This window comes from Mauremys reevesii, linkage group 1 (genome assembly GCF_016161935.1).
Source record: "Mauremys reevesii isolate NIE-2019 linkage group 1, ASM1616193v1, whole genome shotgun sequence".
Lineage (NCBI taxonomy): Eukaryota > Metazoa > Chordata > Testudines > Geoemydidae > Mauremys > Mauremys reevesii.
In genome coordinates, this window is record NC_052623.1 from 169,543,275 (window position 1) to 169,564,695 (window position 21,421).

Genomic DNA, 21,421 nt, shown 5'->3' on the forward strand with positions numbered 1-21,421 from the left:
GCTCTGCAACTATGATGCCAAGCCCGGCAGAAATTGGGGTTCTTTCAGAAGCATTTTTTTAAAGGTACTTGTGAGGAGAGGACCAGATGGTGAAATATCAACACAAAAAGGCCATCAAGACTCTCAACAGCTATTTGGTATTTTGAGGGAAGGATTTGCATTTTGGTTGATACAGCCTCAGCGAGAACATTTCAATACGGCAATTATTTTTAATCTAGTGGTACAACAGACAGAGCTAAACCAGAACTCTGCCCTACTGTGAAATATGTTCCAAGTGACCCTGACATTATATTACGTTCATGCTGCTGTAACATTTTCATGGAGCAGTAACACAGCTGTCTTGTACAGACTCAAGTACCCATGTGAAAAGGAAATCCACACATCCTGTGTTATCTGTGAGTTACTTCACTCTGGCTACATGCTGGAAATGGTCTTTTAATTATTTTTAAAATTTATTAGGACTATTTCCTCTAAAAAGTGGAAAAAAAAAAAACCCTGAGTCCCAAAGTGCCAAATGCCATTATATTTTGAAAAGGAAAGGAAGATTTTCTTCAGAGGAGCTATAAATGTTCAGCCTTCAACATACTGTATACATCCAGCTCACACAATGAAAGAGCTGTACCAGTAAGCTATACTTGGGAATATTTGGCATTACCTCATTCTATGCTATTTCCTGTCCTGACCTCAACCCCAAAATCTCCCCTAATCCCAGCAATAGATTTAAAAGGAAGATAACTGGTGTTGATATTGGCTTTGTCTATTGTTATGATAGGACCACAGCACTAGCTCTCTATGCTAGAATTCCTTCAGCTCCCTCCAAACCTGAATCTGATCATGGCAGCTACTTTGCATGGGGAGCATCACAATCATTCCAGCCTCCACGGATCCTGTGCATGGGGCACCCTTACTTTAGCACGACTGTTCCCAATCCCCTGAGTCCTCCCAACACCCCTTCTTGCTTGCCTACACATCTCTGCTAAATATAAATATGAAACAAGCCTTTAAAATACCCTATGCGGGTAGGGAACCTGTATCTTGTAGCACTTTGCACACCAGTTCACAGCACTCTTAGCAACACCACTGCAGAGCTTGCTGCTAACCTCCCCCTTCAATGAGCCCTATGGGAAAGGGGGCTTGCCGTGCTAACAGCTATAGCCTTATTGCAATACTTCCTCACTAGCAATATGAGGCACTACAAGCAACAACCACTATGGCCACAGTCACTTACATTTGCATTTTTTTACATTGCTGCTAAAATGATGTGGAAGAATTTCAGCCAGGTGCTGCAGAACCTTAGGAGACGTCTGTATGACATCTCCATGGCAACACAGCTACATCATTTATCTAGGGACTAGTGCTCCCATGTTTCTCTTTGGGGCTGAAAGGCAGACTGAGAGAGATGCTCATACTTGCAGCAGTGGTGGAAGAACACAGTCAAATTGGGAGATCCCGAATAGCCTAATAAAGATTAGTTTGTAAGTAAACCTTTCCTTCTTGAGTGAATAAGGGGACAGACACTGGATATTTCCCAAAGAATCTGAAAAGACACCCAAAGGATGTCTCCATTACAAAGCATTTGTTAAGAGTCCTTATAGAAACAGGTTTAGTTATAAGCTAGTGATTATTTTTAATTTAGTTTAAGAAGGGAGGGAAGAAGGCTTTCATGTCCACCTTCCAAACAATATCATAGGGCTTGCCCACAAACAAAAGCTGTACTGTTTTAACTATCCTGGTACTGTAAATGCGATACAGCCCACCTAGTGTGGCCATAGATATACTGGTATAAAGGTGTATATAGTTATTCCTATGTGGGAAGGTGAAGAAGCTATAGTATAACTGCATTCACACTACTAGCTGTATCAGTATAGCTATTCCAGTTAAAAAAAAAAATCAAAAAACCAAAATAGTTATACTGATATACGTAAAAATCTGTCTGCAGACCAGGCTTCAGAAGGAATAAGCAGCGAGCCCTTAGCCATGGGAACGTATACTGCCAAAATTGGCAATCGTGGTAGCAATGTCATTAGTTCTTAATTTTTCTTATAGAAATCATACATCAATTCCCTGGTTGCAATTGACAATGGGGGCTCATATCTGCTCCTTGCAGGTTGAGCTGATGGTTGTGGTTTGGCCTTGTCCTTAGCTGGAGGGACGTAGAGGCCCAAAGTCTGAAGGGTGGTGTTAGAATCCTTCATCCCATGTAGCCTGACATCTGTCTGGTTGGCGAAGAGCGCCTTCCCATCAAACAGGATGTCCTGCATAATGGACTGGGCCTCCGTCGACAGTCCAGACAGGAGGAGCCACGACGCCCTGCGCATGGAGATTGCCGAAGCCATCGAGCGGGCTGCCATGTCGGCTGCGTCCGACACCGCTTGCAAGGCCGCTTTCGCCGCTGCCCCCTCTTCTAGTAGCGCCTTAAAGTCCTTCCTGTCTCAGTCTGGGAGTTGAGGCTCAAACTTAGGCAGAGACTCCGACAGGTGAAAGTCAATCTGCTCAGTAAGGCCTGGTGGTTAGCTACCCTCAGCTGGAAGCTTGCTGAGGAATAAATCTTTCTACCAAAGGAGTCCAGTTGTCTGGCATCCTTATTCTTGGGGGTAGGTGCAGGTTGGCCCTGACGCTCTCTGTGGTTTACCGACTCTACCACAAGCGAGTTACATGCCGGGTGGGAATATAGGTACTCATGGTCCTTGGCGGGCACAAAGTACTTCCTTTCAGCCTTCTTGGAGATTGGCGCCAAGGAGGCAGGACTGGGAGTTTGCCACAGGGTGTTGGAAATGTTGGCGACACCCTGGTGCAGGGGCAGAGCCACGCGGCCCAGTGCCGAGGGGGATAACACATTAAAGAGGGAATCTGAGGGGCCCTCCATTTCCTCGGCCTGCAGCTGAAGGCTGCATGCTACTTGCTTTAGCAGGTCTTGGTGTGCCTTAAAATCCTCCTGAGGGATTGGTGGCAGAGGCACAGTTACGGTGTCGTCCGGTGCTGGGGAAAGAGTCAGCGCGGAGCCGTGGGCCTCGGCCGGTACCAGGGGGTCGAGCCCCAGATCAGAGTCCAGGCGCGGGTCCACCAACTCGTGGCCCACCGATCTGTCTCTTAGGTAGCCAGACGAGGCTGATGGAGCCTGAGACGCTCTGGCGACTGAGCAGGCCCCCGTCTGGGCGGGCATCTGCAGCCACGGTGCCTACTGGCACCACTGTCCCTACCACGGGGCCCCTTGCCACTGACCCGGCTGAGGGCCCGGTGCCAGTAGCTGTCCTGGCTGAGCCGCGCGGGCCAAGGATGGGAGGCTGGGTGCTGAGGCTGAGGTCACCGTCAAGCGCATGGTCTCACAGGAACAGTATGAGTGGTGGTGCCTGCGATGCCGCCTCCCTCGGGACCTGGACCTCGAAGTCGAGGAATGGTACCCGCCTGAAGAGCTGCTTCGGTACCTATGCCGGTGGCGGGAGCTCGGGTGCCCCGGTGCCAAGGCATCACAAGAGGAATCTTGAGTGCAACGTCTAGTTGAGCGGGAACTGGAACGAGAACAACGCTGCCTATCCCGTTGAGACCGGCTATGGCAGTTGTGTCGCGAAGGGAAACATTCCCGGTGCCTCTCTCAATGCTTGTGTTCATTGGCAAGTGGCGTAGAGGGTCCCTGAGACTCCCATCCGGGTGGTGACCAGGACGGTCTGGTTGGCGTCAAGGGAGGGCGTGAGCTGCTGGACAACCGGTCGTTGCGCGCTGAACGTTGCGGGAGTGTTCCTCGGAGTGGGAACTGTGATCCGCAGGAGCGGCTTGATGGGCTCCCAAAGGAGGTTTGCCCCGGGACCGGGGACCCATCACCAGTTGTGCGCCTGGAACTGGGAGACTCATAATGTCTTTCGCAGACTGCATCGCCTCCGGCATCAACGGCATCCGTACCGGTGGAGAAGTGCGCGCGGATGGGGCCGGGCTGCTCCGCTCAACACGAGTCAGAGTCCTTGAGCCCAGAGAGGACCGTGGGCTGCCCGATGCGGGACCAGCCTCCCCTCTTTCCTTGTCTCGGCGTCACTGCAAGATAAGGCCCTTTCCCTACTTCTAGGAGGGGGAAAGGTGCCGGCTAGTAGAGGGTGCCTCACTACGTACCAACGGTGCAGCGGTGGGAGCCGAGTCCATCCAGTGTGCCGCGCTCCCGTCGCCGCACCAGAGTTGGGGCCAATGCCGATTCCATCAAGAGAGCATGGAGTCTAATGTCTCTCTCCTTCTTGGTCCGCAGCTTGAACGACCTGCAGATCTTACAACGTTCACTGATGTGAGTCTCATCCAAACAGCAGAGACACTCAGCGTGCAGGTCGCTCCTAGGCATAGAACGGCGACAGGAGTCACACGACTTGAAGCCTGGGGCACGGGGCATGCTGCGAGCCCACTTTAATACTGAAGTAACAATCCACGAACGGTACCACTAAGGTTGAGAAGAAAAGGCTGCAGCAGAGCTGGAGCACAAAGTTCCGACTACCTTCTCTGGCGGCATGAAGGAACTGAGGGTCGGGGGAGCGCGCGGTCCCCCTTATAGTGCGATATACAGGTGCCACTCCAGGGGTTGTCACGGTGCTCCCCCAGTATGGGTACTGCTAGGGGAAAAACTTCCGGCACCGGTGCACGTGACGAACACGCACACCTACTGTGGAATACACATGAGCAATCACTCGAAGAAGAAGCAAATGTACTTCCATTTTAAAAATAACACCAAAACAATCTGCGCGTTTCTATCGTTGCACTATTTGCCAAATAATGTTGCTTTCACTTGTATAGAAATACAAGTGTATGTTCTTATACAATACATTATTATACATATACATATACACAATACACACATGTAAACAATAAGCTAACAGCTAAATTCACATCTCAGAAACACATAAGTGGCTCCCAGTGATTGTACTGGGAACCCAGGTGTATACAGAGAAGAATTTGGTTCTAAAGAGCCCTCAGGAACATCTTGAAATATATCTGATCAATCTATCCACAGCTGATATGTTTTAAATAAAGTATGTGCTCTTTATATAAATAAAATGCAGCACGTGCTTTGCCCTGATACTTCCATCTGGCTTGCAATTCAACTTGTCTATTAAATTGGTAAATGCATTTTTAAAAAAAAACAAACAAAACCAGACACAACATAAATGTGTCCATGTAATTCTGGGTTTGGAAACCATATTTAATAATACAGTGACCACCACCATCATAACTCTGGAAATCAGATTTAGAAAGAGGTATTGGGAATATTGTAATTTATCTTACGGTTGTTAGATGAAACCTGCATAATACTCACATCGCTGTAATTCCTCCCTTCGGCAAACAAAGGAAAGGAAAAGAGAATCCTAAAATCAAAGGGGCCCTGATATCTGGAGTGGATTCCTTTAAAACCCCGGCAAAAAGGATGGAGACAGGCAACACTTTCTATCTAATGAATGGAAAGTATCGTTGTGACCACTGAGAGGGAACCACTGAATGTAGGCACTCCCCATCAGTCAGCGTCCTCATTTACATGACCCATGTTTTCTATCTCCAGACAGAAGAGTACTAGCAGATTGCAGCACACAACAAAACCAGAGTGGCTTTTCCCAATAGGGTTTTTTTACACTCCTAGGTCCCAACACGAGGATGAAGCACAGTTCCTGAGGGCAGAGAACATTTGTACAGTGCCTAGCACAGTGATGTGACTAGGGATTCTAGGCACTACAACAATACAAACAATAAATAATCATCAAAGCCAGTGGTGTGCAATGATAGGCCCAGAGAGGCATTTCTTACACAGAGCTCTCACTGAAGTCTGGATAGTAGGATTGGGCATATAACAGGCTAGCAGTGTTCCTGTGAAACCAGCCCCTGGTTTATCAGGGCAGCCAACATCCAGGAGTGCCAAATCCCCATTTGTTGTCTTTTCCTTTTGCTTGGTTTTCTTTTTGGGGGTGGGTGGGATGGGGTGGAGAGGAGTATGCAGAATGAAGTGATGAACACCACAGTTTTCTACCCTGGGCAACAAAACACCTAGGGCCGGCCCCGCCTAAATGTTAATTAAACATTGATGCAAAACCAAATATGTTGTGGGTTTGGGATGACATTTTTTGGCTTTTGCTTGCCTAAAACTGCAAGTTTTCTAGCTTTTGTTTTTTTTTATCAAGTCTTGAAAAACTTGAAGAAAAAAAAATCTTCACCAAAATTTTTCATAGGGAAAAATACCCATTTTTCAAACAGCTCTGCTCACAGCCTGTCAATGAACCTGGGCTGAATGCTGTCTAATTTTGGAGTGACATTGCTCAAATGCAGTGAAGGCTGCCACCTTGGGCAAGTTACTTAAGTCCTTGGTTCTTTGGCTTCCTATTTGTACAATGGGGATGATAATACTCCGACATCCCAGAGAGCTCTATTCTTCCTCAGCAGGATACATGCAACACTGATTCCCTTCAATCATGCAACACCGATTGCCTTAAATGGGAGCTACTTGTATCTTGGAGTGGGAGACTAGCCCTCATAAATATTGTGAGGCTTAATTTATAAATTCTTGTGAAGTGCTTGGACAGAAACAGCTAGAAGATGTTGTAGAGGAGCTAAGGTGTTTTTTTTATATCCCTAAGAAAATTTCATACAGCCCCATGGCAGCCTGTATTACAGCAGAACATATCTGAGGAGGAACACAATAGCTTTAGTGACTAGCAGTTATTATGAACTCATCAGTGTTGGGAGTGTTCTCAAAGTCAAACTGAGGGGTTCAGAATAGCTGAATGGACAAGTGGAATTCGCTGTCTAGAATATTCACATCCCTAACTTATGTTCTTCACTGTCACTGAGAGTCATATTTAGGCTTACATGTTGGGGGGATTATTCTGACCTTTCTGTCCATTTGTTCTGTGCAAGCAGATCAGTCACTACTTTTTGTTAATGAAGATGCCCAAACCTCCCTGGTAATTCTTTTGAAATGAGTCATTTCATAACTTTCTCTCTTGTAAGCAAGTTTCCCTATTTCTCTGGGCTTGGAATTATTTCTGTTTTCCCCCCAGAGCCAGAAACCCAACAATTTTATTCACAATCAGTGGGAAATTCTTAACTTCAGTCCGGTGTCAAAGTATCATCATAAAAATCTCTACCTCATAGGCATCTTGGATCCCCTTGTATTTTTCTATCTGGTATAGCTGGTTCCTGTAGCAAACATTATCATGGACATCTGACTTCTGTTGAAGAGGGAAAAAAATAATGTGAGATAATTAGAGTCAACGAAACTGATAAACTACAACCTGCTTGGCCAAATTCACTGTGGCTTTCAACAGAGTCGCACCGGCTTATGGCAATGATGGATTTGGCCCATGATATTTAAATATCATTCATGCTGATCTGCAAATGGCCAGCGAGACATCATTATTAAAACATCTGAATGGTCTTTCTAATATAACTATACTCTGAGGAGGAGTGAAGAATCCATGGCCATTCATCAGACAAGGAATCCCTCTGAGATAAAAGAGAAATTAATAAGCTGAAAGGAAAAACCCATAAACCCCTGCACCTTTTAAGCAGCCTTGTAGATGCTTACAGCTTCCTCACTATTTACATCTCAGACCCAGATTGTGCCTCGCTATGCACAGATGCCAAGGGAAGACAGAGTACAAGGCAATCTCAGCCCCTTGCAGACCCCATACACTTGTGCAGGGGCCACCCATTATGTGGCTACAGAGCACTAAACTACCAGTTTTGAAGTGATAATTAAGATGACCCATAGAAGTATACACTAATTAAATTCTATTTCCCTATGTTAAGTTCTCCTCACACCTTCTATGGGTCATCTTAATGATCACTTCAAAAGTTTTTTTTCTCCTGCTGATGATAGCTCATCTCAATTGATTAGACTCTTCCTGTTGGTATGCATCCTGCCACCTTTTCATTTTCTCTGTATGTATAAATATCTCCTGTCTGTGTGTTCCATTCTGTGCATCCAAAGAAGTGAGCTGTAGCTCACGAAAGCTCATGGTGAAATAAATTTGTTAGTCTCTAAGGTGCCACAAGTACTCCTGTTCTTTTTCCGAAGGAGACTGACACCAAAGAGCAAAGACAAGTGTTTGCAAGAACCCTTGCAAAGTGAAATTGCCAAATTTCACACAACCCTAGTTATAACCTATGTGAGGGAGACCCTGGGGCTGCAACTGCACTGTCAGTCTCTTAAGTCACTTATTGCTCCTCGCATCCCCAGTGTAGACATCTATTGAAGCCAATGGGAGGTTTGTGCAGAAACTGAATGCAGAATATGCAATAACAATTTACACTGCAAGAAACCTGCAATGCAAATTGGACAGCAGGATTTTTGACCCAAGGTCTCATGCAAGAGCTATTTGGTATTAATGCCTTGTGCCATGGGCCAAGAGGGTCAAAAACTAATCAACAAACTCTACATACATATTATTTTTAAGTACAACTTTTATCTTAAAATTTTCACTTCACAACAAACAAACATATTTTAATGGCTATTCAACTGTCCCCACCTCTCCTGCCAAGAATCACATTATGTTAATGGATGTTTCTTAATAACAGAAGAATTATATCTAAAGAGCATAAACCCGACACAACTCTAGGACAAAAATAAAGCCTTACATGGCAAGGACTTCGCTCCTTCCCTTCTTTGTCCAGTGCCTACATTTGGAAACCATGTACATACAACCTACAAGCAATTCTTTCCCATGCATGGGAACTCTGATCTGAATTAATGTTATCTATTTACCAGCATTATCTCCCTTTCACAACTAATGTTATATGAACAGTGAATCTCAAGGGGCTACACTTCACTAAGTTAAAGACTCAGAATCAAATGTCAGTGTGTGGGGAAAATGTTGTATATTACAGCACTCTTTTTATATTTATTATTATTGTTGTTGTCTTAAGGAATCAGTATCAAGCAATACTTACTCTCAGGCCTGTCAAATAGCGCTCTAGTTTCTTATTAAGGAGAAAGTAGATGGCGAGAGTGTTGCTTGCCCGATTAGAGAGGACAGTGTTGATCACATCGCTGTTCTTGTAGCCCAGCTTTTCAGTCATATGGAGCAGCACACTTTGGCTGAGGTCTTCTAGGTGAATTCTACACAAAAAGAGACCAAACCAATTATTCTTACAACCCTCCAGATGAGACCTTAGAATGCTTGTTAGCAATGAGGACACCTGCAGAGTATGCACTAGAGATCTGAAGGCCATTATATAACTAAGTAATGCAAACATGACTAGCCTTACATTCTTGTGAAGGTAGCTCTAGTTCAAAAAGCAGCCAAAAATTATTTTAGCGATAAAGAATACCTTCTGATACTTTAACTCCGCATACCCTCTGTACTCAGGGATTTGGGATGCAGTTTTCTATGTGGCTTTCAGCCCTACCACCCTATGCTGTGTTCCATTCAGATCTGACAAACTAAAAAAGGTCAAGGCTAGTTACTACTTGGATGGTAGACTGCCAAGGAACAGCTACAGTATGCGCTGCAGGAAGTGACATTGATCATTAAATAGATGGCATTCTTCCCTCGAGTCAATAGTGAACCAATGGCCCAGCATGGTGTTAAGAGGCACTGCAGTGCTGCAGATGCCACAGTTTGATTAAGACATAAAACCCAAGGTCTTGACCACTGTAGTTATTAAACATCCCCTGGCTCCTTTTGGAGGAGAAGAGCTAAAATCCAACTCAGCTAGCTACATTCTGCTTACCTATATGTTTCTGTTCTTTCCATCTTCATCTGCTATTGTTAACCGTTGCTTGGGTGTTTCTCCTTGCATTAAGTAGCTAGCTAGAGTGTTTCATCCCACAGATCGGTGTATTTCAATGAAGTGAGCTATATGTAACATTTCTATAGCAGTTTGTTAAATGTGTAGAAGTGCTTTGAGGTGGAAGGCACCACAGAAAGCTAAGTTACACATAAAATATGCGTGTGTTTGTGTACGCTCTCAATAAAGGACTCATCTGAGTTGAGGAATGGATAGCAATAGCCTTGTGCAGTTATAACAGTGCTTTTAACAGTGCATTGGAAGGTCAGATTTTCCAAAGAGCTCATTTAGGCTTCTAAATGAATTGGCCAGACTTCCAGGTGTGCCCAGCACTCAATAGCTCCCATTATTTTCAAAAATAATTGTTTTTAAAAAAAGATATTCCTTGTTCTCAATAGCTATTTTAGCCACTTATAGGTGCCTTACTAAGAACTGCTGGGTGATGAGCTTTTGAAAAAAATCTGACCTCTACTTTTAAAAGGTTCATCATTTCCCATCTCGCCCCCTGCATCGCTATTTTTCAGCCGTTACTGCACGTGAGATGGGGCTGTCCATAGCAGGACTCTAAATAATATTCAAAATCGAGTCTGGTAAATCTTGACTAGCAAATGTTTCCCTTTGTTCACTATGCTTATTAAAATTCATTTTGTACTAAGGGACTGCTTTTAGGGTTTTTTTTTAAAGAAGTTAATAGGCAAGCTGTATCTGCTGCTGTATGGGAAGTGTAAGTCTGCCTTCTGGATAGCAAAAAGAACCCAGGTAATTGTTGTTGAAAGTATTCTGTAAAATGCCAAGTATTTTTTGTTGTCAGAGAACTTCTTTAATAAAAGCAAGCTTTGAAAAAGCCAGGGAGAATTATTTTATGAGAAATCTCCTGTATCTCAGTTTTACATCCTCCCCCCATCCACTCCTTCTACCGACTCCCTATCTAAGAAGCATTTTTAGTGATGCCCATAAAAGGACAGAAGGGGTATCCGTGAGTACAATACATTGCTTTTTGTTAGTTCAATACAAATAGTGGTTGGGATGAGAGTGGAGATTTCTTGGTGATTAAGTGGTGGATAAGAACTATGGTGTATAGCCTGCTCACACACTTTGGCATACATCCAGAGGAACTCTTTCAAAGTTGAATTTAATTATGTTACTCCAAATTTACACCAATTCAAATGAAAGCAAAATATGGCCCTAAATATTTACAATCAAGAGGATTTTTCTTATCACACTATAGTATAACAACTTGCAGGTAGGTCAAGTTTGGGACCTAAGCTAGTTAAGAACAAAAAACCACTATAGCGCAAAGATAGAAAGGCAATAATCTACATGACTATGGAACTCAACTGACTTCAGCACAAAAAGTGGGTTAAAATACACCTGGGTCTAATTTTCTGATTTTTCAGAGAGGCGGGTGATGAGAAAAACTGATTTTGTACATACAGTAGAACCACAGAGTTACAAACACCTTGGGAATGGATGTCGTTCATAACTCTGAAATGTTTGTAACTCTGAACAAAACATTATGGTTGTTCTTTCAAAAGTTTGCAACTGAACATTGACTTAATGCAGCTTTGAAACTTTCCTATGCGGAATTAAAATGCTGCTTTCCCCCCCCCTTTTTTTTAAAGTAGTTAACTCAGTACTGTTCTGTATTTGTTTTTTTGTTTGTTTGTTTGTTTGTTTTGTTTTTTGTCTCTGCTGCTGCCTAATTGCACACTTCAGGTTCCAAATGAGGTGTGTGCTTGACCGGTTAGTTTGTAACTCTGAGGTTCTACTGTAATATTTATTGTAAGGGTGATTTCTTAAAAAAAGGGATATCCTTTTAAACTAGACTATGTAGAATACTTCCCCTCCCAGCTAATTCTTCCATTCTTTCTTGTTTTTTAACTGTTATTACATTATCGGATGATAAAATCTAATTGTCCTTAAAGCATAAAAGTTCCACAATGATTTTACTTAAGAAGTGTATATATTTTAAGAGCTGTAAAAGGCACTTATTTTCTTCTAACATCCACCCACCCACACCTCACTCTCTGTATTTCAGGACTCTGGTTTTCATTTGTTCTTATATTTAAGGTTCCTTGCCTTCAAGACAGAATGATTAGTGGTAAATAAAGGACATTGCACTGCTCTTTTCTTTAACATATTAGACTCCAGCTTCCTTTACAAGTCACCTAAATAATTATACAGATAATCAGTTACACTTGTGACCAAACTCAGAAAGAACACTTCCAATACAATCCGACAAAGTGCAACTCAAGTGCATGCTGGGGATTTAAAAATATATATAAATATAAAAGTGCATCTACAAAAGGAAAAGAGTTTTAAATCACATTTATTTCAAGCCTTCTTTGTTTTGTTTTTAGTGGAGATAAGACTAAGAGTGAGAGTATCAAGTTACCCACACAGCTCTCAGTTACAGTTACATTTGCTTAACAGATGCCACGTTTAGTAGATTGATTAAACTCATTATGACAGTGATTTAATTAGCATAATGACTCATTCAGTTTACACTTATTTTCCCTTTCTTTAACACAAAATGTTCATATGTACCATACTTTAGCACAGTCCAATGCACCAGGATTCCTCAAATCTGCTGTGTATGTTTTGTTTTAGCTTAATTAGACTTGGTATCAGGACAAGAATGCTGAAACAATGACTCATCTCACTCTCTGCCACATCCCTTGTAAACCAACCACTCTTATATTCCTTCTTTATATTCCAGCCATGAATGTAGCCAATCACGTTTCCCTGCACCACAACTCTGCGTTCCCCTGTATGCCAGCCCAATGATTCATTGTTTCACCAGATCTCTCTTATGAACTTCCTTTCCAGAATAAAAGACCTCAATCTCACTCAAGTTCTAGCCTCTCATTTTTCGAGAACGAGAAGCTGCTATTCTCTTTGTGACTCTAGGCTTGCAATCCCTGGGCATAAGCCCACAGCTGGTGCTGACTTGCGTATTACACAAAACCTATTACATTTTGAATAGTGGCTACATCCACAAAGGGGATTTAGACTCGTGATTGCAACACCTAACGTTTAGATGCCCTGCCACATAAAAGAATCCATAGGCCTGAGGTAAGTACCCAGGCTTCCTGTACACTGCATGCGGAGAGTTAGGCACCTAAGAATGGAATTCACAAAAGTCATCATGCTGAGCTGCTTAAGCTAGCCAGTAGGGAATGCTACGAAGAAGGGTGTGGCCAGGCCTCTCAAAATCAGATAGGTGCCTAACTGTGGGCTGGTGGGATATGCCCGTCTCCACTCAGGATTCTCACCATGATCCCTCTCCTGGAGTTAGGCGCCTAAACCAGATCTGCTCTTTTCCACAAAAATAAGGAGGCACCCCCTATAGCCTTCACCCAGAATGTCAGAGAGCCAGGTTCAAATCTTCCCCTCTGCCTGATTTGGAACAAAGACGTGAACTGGATTCTCACTGCTCTGGGAGGTGGGGGGCGGGAGAAAGGGGCGCAGCTAACCACTTAGCTACAGAATCATTCTCAGTCTGTGCCTGGCCCAATGAATGTTTAAGGATATTGTACAAAAACTGAACAGCTTAAGCAAGAGAGAGCCCCACCCCAGAGCTCACCAGGGAGTGGGGAGACCTGGGTTCAGGCAGAGCAGGGATGTGAATCTAGACCTCCCACATCCTGGGTGAACACATAAAGCACTGCGCTATAAGGCACAAGGCAAAGGGGAGGGGAGGCAGGACACACACCACGCACCCCTCCTCTGATTGCAGGCTTTGTGTGGGGCCCAATCTGACAGACAGCCTGTGGAAACACCTACTGCATCAGGCAGTATGGATTAGGTGTGAGCTAGACACTGAGCAACTCAGCAGTGTCAGGATGTAGCTGGCACTGCGCATGTCCACTGGCCGAAACTTAGGTGCCAACAGCGTAAGCAGCAGGGGTTTTGAGGATGTAAATTTTGGACTTAGGTTCCTAAAGTGACATTTAAGCACCTAAATCCCTTGGTGGATCTAGCCCTAAGTGTATACCAAAAATAGCACTTTTTTTTTCCCTGACTGCATATACATTTAGCCATGAGATCTGCCATCCACCTGAACCTGGTCATATGTCTCTGTGTGTTGAGGTGTTCAAGATCAATACTCATCTAAGCAGGTTCATCTAACTCTGATCCTTCCCATAACAATTACCATAATAATATTGTATTTATCACACAGAATCTGAGCTGGCATTTTAGAAAGGCAGTAGCTTCCAATGACATAGTAATATCACTCCAACGGCAAACAATGCACTGCCCCCATCAATTCTGAGAGGATCCAGGAGTCAACAAGTATGTGGTCTTGATCTTGGGTCACCATGCAGCAGTATGGCATCTTTCTGCTAGTTTAAGGAAGTCATTTTGACTTTTGTACTAAGAACTCTCTCAAAACTGATATCATCTCCCATTTATTTCAGGCCCAGTCCTGAAATAAGCATAAGCAGTCCTTACTCATGTATGTAATCCCAGTGAGTTCCATGGGACTTTGTTATGTGAGTAAGGGTATGCAGGATCAAGCCTCTAATGGTTTAATGTGTTCTCACATTTGCGAAGTATTGTATTAATTACAATACCTGTTTGGATAAGTGATATTATGCAGTGCTTTCCCAGGGTAATTCTCATTAAGCCAACGATTTGCTAAAGCTTGCTGGATGTTTGGTCTCTTTGCAGGATCTGGCTCAAGCAGAGATTGTAGAAGGTTTATGGCCGCTGTGAAGACATTAAGAAAAGACAACCGCTGTGTCATATGCTTTACAACTTAACTTAGCAACTGAGTTACTATGGCAAATAACCTTACCAAAAATATACTACCAAGCAACCGTTTCCTTTATGATGTGCTCTAATGTCCCTGAAAAAATTATCTGATAAGGAGTTAATCCATATGTAAAATAAATAATGTTTTATAGAATCATAAATGAGAAGAGAGACAATTATCTGTGTGTGCTCTAAAGGTAACCTTCATGCTTCCAGAAAAAAACCCAGCAGGGTGAGAGGTATTTGTTCCAAATTAGCCCCAAACCCTGACTCAGATCAGATAACACTATTCTAGACTGGAGGATCATAACATGCACCAGATCTAATTTTCCATTTAAAAAAAAAGGAAAAAATCTTTGATACAAATCTAATCTAGAGACTTCCCTGTGCAACATATTTCAATAACAAATTGTCTGGGACAAACAGTAAGAGAAGTCAACTGGAATTTTACCTGTCTAGAGATTTGGCCCAATATTAAACATGAGAGATGAGAGAACGTAGCCCCAGTTCAGTAAAACATTTTAGCACATACTTCAATGGGACCTAAGCACATTTTTAAGTGCTTTCCTGAAACAAGGCCTTAGCATTACAAACATTTCTTCATTATTTAAATATTCCCTCGCCAATAACATAAAGGGTTTCTTCCTTATACATCCCTTCAAAAATTCAGCAGAAGTATAATGTTAGAGGCCTAAGGTGCAATCTAAAAAAGCAATTGCATGCGTCTGGTGCAGGGCTGAGCAGCCTCAACTCCCATTAACCTCCAATCAGTACCAGCGCTCAGTATCACACAGCATCAGGCCCAAATTAGTTTCTCAGTTAAAATGGTGCATCCATACTGAAATCAATGGTAGGAGACTCTGACCCAATTCAAATAGAGCAGTAAACTTAGTGGGCTCATTTCTGTTTTCAGATATGAACACCTGTACTTCCATTGATGGCAAGAGAGTTGCAAGAGAGAATCTGAAGGCAGAACTGGGCCTATGTTTTGACTCCATTCCTTTCAAGTTTTCCATCAAAGAATCTCAAAGTGCTTTACAAACATTCATTGACGTCATGCCTCTGGGGCTGTTAGTTACAAGGAGAGATAAAGCGACTGGCCCACAGGAAGTCAGTATCTGAGCTGGAAATTTATCTCCGTTTTGACTAGTCCTATATTTTAATCTCCAGACCATCATGGCTAAATCCTGCCTTCTGCTTGTGCAATCTTAAGGAATTTAATATGCTCTCTACAATTCTTCATGGAACAGACACAGAAACCTAATGCTGGAGATGGGTTTTCTTAAGATTTTGTACATGAGACCACCCACGTGCTTGCAGTCAGCCTCACGTACGCAGAAATTAGACACATTATACGCACCACAGAAGCCACCAAATATAATTATGTGGCTAGCACACATGGGCTACATACTAAGGAAAAAATAGTCAGCCGAGCTGCCAAAAGAATTCCGGATGAATTCCATCGCAAACACCAAAAGCCATGTACTCTCTTCTTGCTTATGGACCATTAATCTTGGGTCACTGGATACTACCCACTTGTTTTATGCCATTTCTGTCTTTTACAACTGAATCAATTTTTGCACTAGAGTAGCAATGGCACAGTCTCTTCACCATCGTCCCAAATGCTCTACCTGGACTGCCATTTACACAGTAATCAATGGGCGTCTCAGGGACCAGAAACACAAATGACAGGCTTCTTTATTCCCGTACCCTCCTTTGTGTTAGGAGAGCAGCATGTTGGCTCTCTAGGCCGGGATGTAACCATTTGAAAAGGGCATAAATGTTAACTAAAGACAAAGTGCACTTGCCTTTAAAAGGCCCTTGTCTGCAGTCATGTTGTTATCCAGTCCCCCCACTTATGTACATCACTGGTCCTTTGAGCATGCTCAGCTCAGGAAGTCACCATGAAGCCTGGTCTATGTGGGGTCAGGAAGAGGAAGTGTGTGCTGAAGCAGATCAGTGGATAACGTATGACTGAAGTTGTGAATTTTCTGTCATATTTTTATGCATGGCAGTGATCTTCTTGGCTTAGTATTGCTACCCAATGGGTGCAAGAAGTTAAAATGCTCCTGTGCCAGAGCAGGGGACATGAGGCATTTGAGATGATAGGAATGGCTCGTTCGGGGCTGACTAGAACCAACCCATATCAAGGAAGGATCCAGAAAGACAACAGGAATCCCCAGCTACTGAACAACTGACACCTAACAGTGGGAAGCTCCAGGAGGTGGAACCTGGGAACTCAGCAGGGCTCCTCAGGAGGAGGACAATAGACAAAAAGGTGTCAGATGTCTGTGTTAAGAGCTGAGCTCACAGAGACACAGGAAGCTCTTGCCTGGGATTGAGAACAGACAAAGACAGAGAAAAGAAACCCTGGTGGTTCCTATAGCAGGATGGCTCAAGGGAGCCCTGGTGTGGGCTACTGCCTTAACCTTTGCTTCTTTATGCCAACTAAGAACTTCCCAATGCTGCATTCCAGTTGACTGATAAACCCTAGTCTGTTCTGAAAAGGCTGCCTGGTGTCACTGCAAATGGGGGGAAGGGGTGGAGTGTGACAGGGAGTATGTTGTATGTATGTGGGGGGATGGTGTGTTTTGGGGGGCAGAGAGTGCGTCAGCATGCTGTCCTATAAGTTCAGAGAGCAGCAGACACACACACACACACGCCTCTCTCTCTCAGACACACAGACCGTAGAAGCATTTCACAGTAATGGTTTGCTTTGTCCTGGAGCAGATAAGCATGCTGGCTGTCAGAAACAGAGCTTTGAAAGGGGATATCTCCATGCCTGCAGCCAAGTTCAAAACAATGAGAAGAGTGGCCACTTGACTTTAGGGGATTATGGAATGTTTCTGGAGGCCAATCACAGCGCAGTAATGCAACACGTCGTCCACACTGATACTCAGGCGTCTCAGCCAGGGCGCAGCAAGTTCTATGCTTCTCGTGGAAGTGGATTACCAGGAGCGCTCCAGCTGCAGAGTCCAGGAGCTCTAAGTGCCTTGCCAGTGTGGACCCCTCAGGAGTTAGGGCGCCTGGGGCTGATTTAATGCACTCTAACTTGCAAGTGTAGCCAAGCCTTCAGAGGCATTGAGGCCATGTGGCCTATCTTTTAGGAACAGTGAGATGCCTTCGAGGTCTAGCACATTGAATGGGGACTGTTTAAAAGCTGGGCCATGGCACAGATCCTGTGGATTCATGACACAAGGAGGGGAGAGATTTGTATTATATAAGTCAGGATGAGGTTCTGTAGGTGCTGAGCTCTACCAACTTGAGGAGCCTCTGTGTTCAGCATCCTACCGAAACGGGGGCCCTGAGAGACTATCCAATTTAGACAGGCCTAATGTCAAGAAGTTTACATTTGGCAGACAGAGAGAATTACGATTATGCAGTTACCAGGTCACCTAAGCATGAACTGTATTTTTGTAAAGTTATTTCTATCTTCATAAATCATTAATTACCATGTGCTATTTTAGCTTAAATCTCTCCTGACTTTTCCATATTTTCATACGACAATAATATTGCAGTAACAGCAGGGAAAGACTGGAAACCTGTCCATAAATCGTTTGGAACTTGATGTTATGGCTGTTCCATGAGCATCCTGCAACTGCAATCCCCATGTCACGTTTCTTAGGTAAAGAATTCTCTATTGTCAAGAACAACAAATCCATTGTTCTTCTGTTTTGGCTTATGACTTTCCATTTTTCCCATTTCCCTAATTATAAAATGCATCTCCCAGTAGATTCTGAGCACAGTTACAACAGTGCACAATGCTTATTGAAAGTGTTACGTAAATAAACTCAGTCCCCAAATGAGTTCAATTCCCTATACAAGCTCCCTTTTCCTCCAGCAAATGACTAAGTGGATGAGACTTATGCCATACTAGAAAGATCAAAAGATTCACGATGGATGAAATGAATTCCAGAGCAAAGAACCCTCCACTGAGATTGCTCTGCATCTAGTATCTAGAAAAAGTACCTCAGCTAATCTTAAGCGTTGTGATGGCACAGAAGGAGAGAGGCAGTTTCTCAGTTAGCCAGGATCCAAACCCTACAGGCATAAGTAGGGCCCTACCAAATTCATGGCCATGAAAAAAGCATCACGGATGATGAAATCTGGTCTCCTCGCGTAAATCTGTTTTTTTGTGTACTTTTACCCTATACTATACAGATTTCATGGGGAAAACCAGTGTTTCTCAAATTGGGAGTCCTGACCCAAAAGGGAGTTACGGGGGAAGGTCACAAGATTATTTTAGGGGGGTTGCAGTATTGCCACCCTTACTTCTGCACTGACTTCAGAGCCGGGTGACCGGAGAGTGGCAGCTGCTGACTGAGGGCCCAGCTCTGCAGGCAGCAGCTCAGAAGGGTGGCAATACCATACCATGCCATCCTAATTTCAGAGCCTCTCCCACACCAGCAGCACAGCCTTCAGAGCTGGGCTCCCGGCCAGCAGCTGCCGCCCTCCAGCCACCCAGCTCTGAAGGCAGGGCCACCACCAGCAGCAGCACAGAAGTAAGGGTAGCAGTAACACAACCCCACTACATAACCTTGTGACCCCCGCCCCCCGCCACAACTCCTTTTTGTGTCAAGATCTCTACAATTACAACACCATGAAATTTCAGATTTAAATAGCTAGAATCATGACATTTATTATTTTTAAAATCCTATGACCATGAAATTGACTAAAATGGACCGTGAATTCGGTAGGGTCCTAGGCATAAGACCTAACACCATGAATTGTATGGAAGAGCAAACATGAAGCCAACAGATTGATCTTTTGAGGTGAAGCATGTTACATATGAAGTCAGAGGCAAATAAAACTGTTATACCATTCCCTTGGTCCATGCTGAACAAAGTAGCTGAGCTAACAAAGGTATAACTGAATTATCCAGCCAACTGTTGTTTATCTTTATCTATAATGAAATCAAACCTTCATTAATAGCTGCCTCAGAAGGATTCTCCAGATCCGCTGGCCAGACACCATCAGTAACATCCACCTCTTGGAGAGGACCCATCAACTCCCAGCAGAGGAAGAAATTAGAAGGAGAAGGTGGGGCTGGATAGGACATACACTACGCAAGCAGCCAACCAACATCACCAGACAGGCACTGCAGTGGAACCCCCAAGGCAAGCGGAAAAGAGGCCGCCCAAGAAATACCTGGCGACGCGACCTTCAGGTTGATAGCAAAAAAATGGGCTATACCTGGAACCAGCTAGAGCGAATGGCCCAGGATAGAAGACTATGGAGATCTGTTGTTGGCGGCCCATACCCCGGTTGGGGTGACGGGCATGAATGAATAAATGAATGATAATGAAATCAAGGATGGTGCTAATCTTGTTAGCCACTGACCTTACATTTGACAGAATTTTCTTTCTGTGGTATAATTTTGGGATAATGTTTGTTCTCTTTATCGTTTCAAAACCAGTATCAGTGTAAACTTAGTTTCTCTTTATATTTCATTCAGATACCAACCTCAGTTTTAAAAAGTTGTAGAACGAGTTTTATTAATAGGAATACAAACATTCTTCTGTTTTGACACTGAGAAGCCACATTCCTTGCAGTGGTCAGAAACAATTTGGTTTCTATTGTTTAGAGAATGCCGAATGTGAATGTCTGCCTGGTGAAATTATGCACAGAGTTTCTGTCTGTACTACTGACCACATGAAACAAGCTAAGGCAATTTCATATCATTGAGCCATAAGTTAGACCCAATTTTTAAAACTCCTTAAAACTGTACTAACAATAGAGGTCATTAGACGGTGCAACTCATTTATGGAATTTTAACTAACACCTCATTTTCTGCTTCACAGGGTTTGCTTAATGGCACATACACTTACACACCCTGGAGATACTGTTTGATAGGCTTTACAAACATAATCACTGGGATGCAGTGATTAAAAGGTAAAATATCAGCGAATTTATGGACTATCAACTGTGAACATAAATAAGTTGTAATACGCAGAGAGAGGGAAAGCCCTTAAAATAAAAGAAACTGAGATTAAACTTGAATTCCCAAACTTTTTAGTACTGCAGCTTTCTTGCAGATATTTAAAAACTTGATGGCTTCCCACAACCAAATGTCTTTTTTTTTTTTAACCAACTCAGGACACTAGATTCAAGAGAGAGACTATAACCTGGACAGTTTGGGGACTTTATTCAACCACATACAGTTTGTTTAAAGATATAATCTAATCTAATCCACACTTTTAAAACTATAATTAAAAATATGGATTTGTGGGTATGTTTGGACGTAGTCCAAGATTTTAGTGAAAATATTGGGTCTGTTTCAAACTGCACAGTTGCCTGATGTTTGGTTGACTCTCTGATAGCACCAGACATAAGTCATTTTTCAAAATTTAAATTATTTCTGTGTTTAGTTGTCACAGAAATCATTGCTGAAAGCCCAGAATTTACCGAGTATGTTTACACTGCACTTACACACCCACAGCTGGCCTGTGTCAGCTGAGTTGGGCTTGCTCAGCTCAAGTTGCAGGACTGTAAAATTGAGGTGAGATGTCAAGCTCTGGGACCCTCCCCCTTGTGGAGTCCCAGAATTTGGGCTCCAGATTGACCCCAAATGTCTACACAACAATTTTACAGCCCTGTAGCCCAAGCCCTGCGAGCCTGAGTTAGCTGACATGAGACAGCCATGTGTGTTTAATTGCAGCATAGACACACCCACAGAGATGAATGGAAGCAACACTTTTATAGCTTCTACTGAGTTTTTCATACCCTCCTTTAACAGAATCCAGAATTCCTGCTTTGTTAGATTTGAAAACTTGGTCTTGAGTGTGTGATCAGTCGTCCACTCCAAGAGATTTTCTTGAGCTCGGAAGCTTCAGGTTGGAATGGAGTCAACTGTTATCGAGAATGGGATTTGAATCCAGTTGGTATTTGGAGATTCATGTTCAACTCCAGAAAAATA

The 21,421-nt window shown here is 43.4% G+C and overlaps 1 protein-coding gene across 1 annotated transcript in view; it reads right to left on the reverse strand.

The window, feature by feature from the left end:
• HUNK (hormonally up-regulated Neu-associated kinase) overlaps nucleotides 1-21,421 on the reverse strand; it is an 81,656-nt gene that overhangs the window by 6,208 nt on the left and 54,027 nt on the right. The window contains exons 6-8 of the mRNA XM_039522760.1: nucleotides 14,325-14,460; nucleotides 8,908-9,076; nucleotides 7,104-7,187 (exon numbers count right to left, since the gene is read on the reverse strand). Coding sequence (XP_039378694.1) covers nucleotides 7,104-7,187; nucleotides 8,908-9,076; nucleotides 14,325-14,460 — 389 coding nt within the window. The remainder of the gene's footprint in view (nucleotides 1-7,103; nucleotides 7,188-8,907; nucleotides 9,077-14,324; nucleotides 14,461-21,421) is intronic.